Source organism: Convolutriloba macropyga, chromosome 1 (genome assembly GCF_964194025.1).
Source record: "Convolutriloba macropyga chromosome 1, txConMacr16.3, whole genome shotgun sequence".
Taxonomy (NCBI): Eukaryota; Metazoa; Xenacoelomorpha; order Acoela; family Convolutidae; genus Convolutriloba; species Convolutriloba macropyga.
This window is the reverse complement of record NC_134468.1, coordinates 10,122,501-10,130,720: the sequence shown is the minus strand read 5'-3', so window position 1 is coordinate 10,130,720 and position 8,220 is coordinate 10,122,501. Positions and strand designations below refer to the sequence as shown.

Genomic DNA, 8,220 nt, shown 5'->3' with positions numbered 1-8,220 from the left:
CAAAGCTGGCTAAGGAAACCATTACGCTCCTTTTTTCAACTCACAAAATGATTTTTCTATGTGTTTTTTGTAAGTCAATTATAGGTGCTCTATTCATCTTTAAAACAAAATTTTAATCATAACATCAGAGCAAAAGTTCATATATCAGTTAAAATTCATCTCTAAAAAAACTTTTCTCAAACAATTTGCAATATTCTTGCAAAAATATGTATCAGTTCATTCATATTTAACTCAATTTTGACTGTTAATGCGCTTTCGAAAAGCTATGGTATAATAGTGTGCCTAATAGTATATAGAATTTGCTGAACTCCAACATGTTTTGAAAAGTTAACCAATTTTTTAATAGCTAAGTGTCAGATCAAGCCAATAAGTTTGGTGATTTTCTGCTAATTTTGGGCTTGCTGAAAAACTTTTAAATTACGTACTTTATTCACTCAAAAACCGTAATTTCGCTGTTTTTAGAGACAAGGATTGTACAGGCAGAACTTTCAGCAAGCCCACGAAAAATAAATTGAATTTTTAGTGTTACTAGATTTTCTATTGACATCTATTGCAACACATTTTTAAAATTTTTAAAAAAAGATCTTTTCTATGAATTAAGGCTTGAGAACGGATTGCTGCTTTCATTGTGCACCAATTTTTCCTTCGTTATTCTGTTCCAGCTCAGTAGATACATTTTTTTTGTTTAACAGGCTACTCGAGGATGACTGCTTTCTACTAAATGGACAAAAAGCAAATTACCGACTGTTAATCAAATTTCTTGTATTTGAAGCAACCAGTAACAAATTAGTGAAGTGTGCTCCAATTTTCATGTTTTTCTTCTCACTGCAGAATAGATCAAAATTTGGTCGTAAATTGCACCCTCGATTTATCAGCTGGATATCATTTCTAACCATGAGTGTTTGAGATATAATAGAAAATTCTAATTCGATGAATTAGCGCGTCTTTACTGCCCAATTATGTATATATATATATATATATATATATATATATATATATATATGTATATATATATATATATATATATATATATATATATATATATATATATATATATATATATACATACATATATAATGCGCTGAGTGAGCTGATAGGCTTGAAAAGCATTAAATAGGCTGGAATCTTTTTATTTTAACCGGGTTGTAATATGAGCGGTGGTAAACGGAAAAATTTGGAAAAGAAATGCGCTGAATGTGCTGAAATGTGTAAGGAAAATGCTGGATTAGTTGAAATTTTAGTTTTATGTACCGAATGATTTGAATAAAAAACATTTTGTCAACTCCTTTCTTTCATCAAAAAACCAGTACTTTTTTCATCAAATCTCCTGCATATTTTCAGCACTTCCACGAATCCCAAAATGAGCAGTTTGATCATGTTCTCTACATAATTTTTGCGTTTCTATTGTCAAATTTCAGCACACTCCTTCTACACATTCCTTTCATAAATTCAACACTTGAAACTTTCAGCACAATTTCTGGGTAATTTCAGTACTCCAGAAAAGAGCAAATTTCAGCGCGTTTAGCACATAAAAATTTTACGTTCAATTTTATTGCTAAATTTTGTTTTGCTTATAATGTAGTCAGTGTATACTGTTTTTCATTTTTTCACTATCTTTCCTCTATTCAATCAAAAATCTGTGTTGTGTTTAAACAACAATATTTTTTTCATAAATTTGGAACGGAGTATCCGGTGATGTTTCCGTGTGTACAAGAGCAGAAGAGAATTTAAAAAATTTCCAATTTTTTAAAAAGCCGACCTATAAAAAGATTTTTTCTCGACCAATGAAAAAATCATGCTTGACGAATTTCTGCAGCTGCAATTTTGAACCGCTATATACATGAAGTCAGCGCCTTCAGATCATTTCTGAAAAAAATTCTTTATATGCTTAGAGGGACATAAAAATAGATATCCTTTATAATTTGGCGGAAAGATCAATAACGGAAAATGCCCCAGATCTAATCTCTAGTCGAGATGGCAGGAAAAAACGCAATTTTACTAAAATTTTGCGATAAGTGGTCAATAATTTCTGTTTAAGCGTACGAAGGTTTTCTTCCGTAAGAGGTGTTGAAAATCGTTTAGAATTTAGAGAGTTTTGAGTTGATTGGCATAAAATTTGGAAAACTGTCTGGTTGATTGGTTTTTTGAGACAAGAAGACGACACTACCGACGCTATCTTACATTAAATACTGGACAAATCGACGTTTTGATCAAAGGGAGAAAGAGGCTTTTTCGCAGTTAAAAACGGCTTTGGCTGCGAACCCTTGAAAACTTGGACGGTTATCTGCTAGCGAATAACGGCTGTCTGTTAAGATCTTGTAAGAGTCTTACAAATAACGGTTTTTGCTTTAAAAGACAAGATTGCAACAGTTATCTGCTAAGATTCTAACAAGTTTGATAGAAGCATATGATTTGTACAATTTTCAAGTTCTCGACTGATGAACGTAACTTCATTACATTTGGCATTAGAAGTCTTCGCATTTCCTAACTTTTGTCGTTGTTCTGGATAATTTCGTTCCTTTTGTTGTTCTTGGACAAACCCAGTTGATATCTCAGAGAGACGGATAATTTTAACAACTGAAATTTAAATCAAAAACTGCAGCAAAGATCCAAATTGTTCTCATTAATGAAGCGAAATTTAAATTCAAATTAATATTATAGAAATTCTCAAACTTTCTCAAACTGTTTTTATTTCGTTCACCGCAAAAAAAATGCGGTCGCTTTCCGATAAAATAAAATTTTTTCACTATAATTTTTAAATCATTTCCTTGTAAAATTTCGGATTGCATAGAAATCGTCCTTTTTGACAATTTGTTCAAACCGAAATTATGTAATAGTTTTGAAATCTAAATCTAAAACCAAGAGATTTGTAATGAAGCTAATTTGTTATAATCTACAGGTCATCGAATGGCTTAAACATCACAAAGACGATCCAGAAATGCCGGAGGACGATGATGACGACCGTCGGGTGAAGCGGATTGACGACATTCCGCCTTGGGACCAGGAATTCCTCAAGGTTCAAATTTTTTACCTACTGTTACTGAATAAATAAAGAGAGTAAGCGAGAAAAGTATTGGGTCATTCTCAACCATGCAAGCCTTAAGAATAACATTAGCCAATCAGAATATTCTATAATGCGTCTAAATGTTCCTCGAGGTTCTAAAAGGTTCTAATTTTATTGTTTAATTTCTATTGCAATTATGTTCGGGGATATTCAAAATGTTAATTGACACGTTACTTTGTTATAAACCTATAATACTTGGTTATTATTGGTTACTTTATCACTAGTCTAGACCTGGAACTATGAAAAGACCTATTAATTGCAGGTGGGGGGTAAATATTGATTTAAGATATGTCGAGAACCCTAGTTAAAATCGAGGCTAATTCTTTTCACAGGTCAAGCCAAATACTATTCATGGGCTGAGTAAAAGTATGTTTAGACCCGTTTTGTGTGAAACAGGGACCTTTCATAGTTATATTGGGCCGGGCATGGTCTTTTCACTGGTTGAGCAAAAGTCTTTTCATGTCTTTTAAGTAAAATCGGAAGTTTAATTTTTTTCTGTTTTTGTACATACAGAAGCAGCAGCGGAGCAAGACTAAACAGCATCACTGTACCAGAGCACTCCAACAAGGAAAGCAGTTCAAAAAATACAGGAAGGCTTAAGAATTTTTGCGATGGTTAAGATAAAGCAGTTATCGCAGCTGAACTATTTTGCCACATAGTTCATTGGATGAAACTAGGTAGTTTAACTGAAGTGTTATTTTTCCCATTAGCAATGAAGAAAATGCAACGTTATTCATTTTTCCCTTCCAAATCTATAAATTATTATTTTTTACAAAATTCATATCAGGTTTTGATAAATAATTGGTTCATCTAAATCGCAAAAGATGGAACAGCGAGCATGTTGACCATTTTCCAGACGTCTGTTTTTTTGTCCAACTAAATTCCAGGTCACGTTTTATTGTTTCGTCAAATTTGCGGACGGTTGTTTTACTTCCAGCCAAAGTCGAGGACATCACGCAAAGTCGAGACAAATTCTTTTATAATAAAAATTGGTCGAGGACAGTATTTTTATGCCGTAAATTGGTCGAGGATGGTCTTTTATTAATTTCGGGTATGGACTAGTAATCAGTTTAACGAATCAACCAACATTAATTCAGATGGTGAAATTATTTAACTAACTGTGACGCTATAGGGAAACAGATGAACCCACATCATCGGGTCTTGAGTACTCTATAATTTCGGGCCAAGAATTTTTTGTAAAGCTTTCTGTTTTCAATATCTAATATTAACCGGACAAACCCAGGTGTTTTTTATGCCGTTATCGGTCCGGAGATTTGGTAGCGAATTTAGTGTATATCAGACTAATGTTTTTCAACGTTTCGTGTTAAAAATGAGTTAAAGAGGCCTCAGACCGAGTGGAACAAGCGTCTTAATTTACATGTTGCTTTTGCATGCGTTGTCATATCTCTCTTACAAACAAAACTATTCTTTTTTAAGGAAGACCATATTTGGGGTCTTCTTGCAGCCTCAGGGTTTGTAGGGCAAGAGCCACCTCTTTCTGCGGAAGTAAACTTACCTAACTGTAATTGACTAACCGATTCAGGAAAAGACTGAAGGATAACTTCAATTATAATGGTAACAAAATATACCGCCGGAGTTGATGATATACGCATTATGCATAAACCCAGAACACTGACTATAAAAGAATGTCATGCGTCATGCTTTATTTAAAAGAGAATAGCGTCTTCTCAGTCTGTGATTGGTGGAGAATTCAGCGAATAGATTTTCATCTGCTGCAATTGATACTGAAGATTACGTCAGCTGTTCAATAACCACAACTGTTATTGGACAGTTGACATAAAATAATAGCTGTATTATTGGAATAATGACGTAATTGTCAGCATTAATGACCAGTTTTACTCGTAGTACTGTATTAGAACATTTTGTGTTTGTGCCCCCAGTACGTTTTGCACACCGCCCCCCCCCCCCCCCCCCCACTTATCGAGCACGTGCGGTTACATAGTAAATGATTTTTATGTGTAAATTTTACACGTGCTGTTGGGGGTGCAAATAGTATGCTCCGCTAAGTTGGGGGGGGGGGGGGGGGGGGGGAGCTCAAACGGAAATAACGCGGATACAAAACGAACGCACATCTGTAAATGACTAATTACTATAAGGTTGACCAGAGCACACTGTTCGAGATCATGATTGCGGCCAATTTCCTCGACATCAAAGGACTTCTGGAGGTCGGGTGCAAGACTGTGGCGGGTATGATCAGGGGAAAATCAACCGAGGAGTTGAGAAAGTTGTTCAACATTGTCAATGATTTCACACCTGAAGAGGAGGAGAAAATAAAGAGAGAAAACGCATGGTGTGAGGAGAAGTAAACAAATAAACATCCATTAATGTACAAATAAACATCTTTTCCAAGATTATATCGGCTCCTTCTACCTTCTTTTTTGACAAGAGTTGAATTTAAACCTCTGACATCGACTTTTTTGTTTCAACCCTCAAAATTGAGGGTTAGGAACTTCATGCTAGCCTGGCTTTTTGTGAAGTTCATAGCTTTTGCGGCGATATGCGCTGTAACAATATTGAAAAAACACCTTGAAAAACTGATTGAAATTTATATTCAAAATTTGTCTTTCTTGAAGAATTTGGCATCATCATCACATTTTCGACATTTTCAAGCTTTGTCTAGGCTTATGTGCCTAAATAACATTTAGATAACGGATTTAAAAGATCAAAAATCTCGTGAAACTGCTGATAAAAATTAACAAGCAGATTAAAAGCAGATTTAAAACTGTGTTCTGTGTGCCGAAGTTGCTGGGAGGTCTAAATTTAGTTAGTAAAGGGTCACTTTTTGAAGTTTTTGAGCCCAAAAAGGTGCAGTTTTTCATAGCTTCGGCAATTTTTTCAAATGGGGCGCCACATGATATTTATCACAGTTTATAAAGGTTTGGCTAAAGCAAAAACTATTAAAAGTCTGTCTTTTGAAGTGCATGTAATACAAACGTAAAAAGAAACGAATTAAAAAAAAATTTTAATCAAATTTTGCCATGTTTTCGATTTTATTCAACAAAATTTAGTTCTGAACGCGACAACTACAAGAGAACTAACTGATTTTTTTTGGTAATTTTTCGAATTTTGTGCAGTTTTTTTGAACAGTTTTTGTACTTTTTCTTCCCCGTTTGTCTCAGTATGTATACAAAAATGAAATAGATCTCAAGAAAGTTGCCACTTAGAATTTCGCAGGAAACTCAGGCCTTTATGGACAACAGAAATGGAAAAAATTAATCATATTTTTAATGAATTTTTCTTTTTTTTATGTGAACTTTTTCCTCTAGTTCAGTGATTTTTAGGTCTAAAAAAGCTTGTTAGGTCTCGCACTTATTTTGGTACGTCATAGTGGGCAATTTTTTTCTAAGCGTGCTTGAGGGGGTTTGAATAGATTTTTATTGCCAAATTATGCTTTTCAAGACATTAAATCCAAGAAATCTTATAGAGAAGCTAAGAGAATCAATAGAATTTTGCGCCAATATTTCAAGTTTTTAAAGGGGTTGTTCTTTTCTACTCTTGTCAATTTGTAGTAAAATTTTCTGTTTGTTGCCAATTACTTCTTTTTGTGTTTTTTAATTTCTGACAACAAGTGTTCAGTTTCCGCACATTAATTTTTTGCAGCTTAGATTTTGATTTTTTCTGTCGAAAACTTTGATATTTGAATTTTTGGCATTTTTTGGTTATCTGTTCCACCATTGAGGTGAGGATTATTTACGTTTTTACTTGATTGAGATTTTAGTTCAAGGATTGTTTTGTTTATTTTTCAAAATTGATGAAATAATAGCGTTTTCTCAAAGTTCTTCGTGAAATATTTTGAGTTCTTTAAAGTTGTTGTTTTCTTCGCTTTATCTTTTTGTCGGCATATAATGTGCAGTTGCTTAACAAAACAGGAAAAACTCGAATTGTGTCAGTGTTGTGAACCGCAACAAAATTGAAACGGTACAAAGAAACCAAGCCCATTTTCTTATGCCCTGTACATAAATTTTGTTTAAGTTAGTCCTGGTTACCAGGTTAACCAATTTTAACTGCTATATTTGTTAAACCCTTTTTGATTGTTTTATGTATGTACCTCTTTGATTGTTTTTAATAAGTGTTTAACCACTTTTATTAAATTTTCGTTTTTTTTCCATCATCAGTCGGTGTCATTAGAATCAATTGTAGCTTTTGCTGGCAACTTCCCGAATAGGTTTTTAGGAGTAAACCAAACTTTCATCGATTTGAACTCAAACATTTTGGAAAAGTTTTTTTAGATTGAGAAGATCGACAAGCAGTTTTTAAATTTCTTGTGTCAGAAGTTGAGCCTGAAAGAAAATAAATTTTGATAGCAGTCATCTTTAGAGTGAGACAATAGTTTTTTTGTGGCTTCGGAAGCGTTTTTTGGGGTCAGCGTAGGATTGCATAAACATTTTAAAATTTATGGTTTGATTTGTCAAATTAATGCTCATTAGTTTCGTCTGCCCTTTACCCAGGTTGTGGTCCAGACCAAAATGGCTTCTAATCAGACCGTCCCAGAAAAAAGCGACCTCTGATCAGACCGATAGAGACTGAAGTGACCTCTGATTAGACTATCGTGCGCTGGAGGCTGTGTGCGCTCAAAAAGCTCCTTTGATCAGACTACTAGGCGTTCGAAAGTCATCCCTTGATCAGACTAGTGTGCGCTCGAAAAAGCCTCTTATCAGACTGAAGTGCGCTCGAAATTGCCTATGATCAGACTAAAGTGCGCTCGAAATAACTTCTGATCAGACAAAAGTGCACTCGAAATTGCCGCTGTTCAGACTAAAGTGCGTTTAAAATAGTCTGATCATAGAATGATTTTGAATATGAACAAATCTCTCAATATCGCTATAAAATGTTCATTTCATGAACATCGATGCTATCAATCTTAAATTCAACTAACGATAGCCAATTCTAAAAGTATTGCTGATAAAATTCAAACCAAACAAATGCCAAAAGAAATTTATTGTGTATGCCATTAATTTATGTTTTAACTGCACAAATGAATTTAGACAGCTTTGCATAAAAAAGTCTTGATCTATTTGATTCAAAACCTGTTGCTATCAGCCGGACTCCTTGGTTCTGGTCAACCCCATCAGATTTTCAAATAGAGTTCTGATCAGAATGCTGCTCTATTGTTGACTCATACCAGAGACAACAAA

The 8,220-nt window shown here is 34.1% G+C and overlaps 1 protein-coding gene across 1 annotated transcript in view; it reads left to right on the top strand.

The window, feature by feature from the left end:
- The window catches only part of LOC142345505 (S-phase kinase-associated protein 1-like), a 13,707-nt gene extending 8,210 nt beyond the window's left edge, over window positions 1–5,497 (top strand). The window contains exons 3-4 of the mRNA XM_075397580.1: window positions 2,900–3,016; window positions 5,182–5,497. Of these exons, the coding sequence (XP_075253695.1) occupies window positions 2,900–3,016; window positions 5,182–5,391 (327 nt within the window). The 3' untranslated portion in view covers window positions 5,392–5,497. The remainder of the gene's footprint in view (window positions 1–2,899; window positions 3,017–5,181) is intronic.
- Window positions 5,498–8,220: the final 2,723 nt, after the last annotated feature.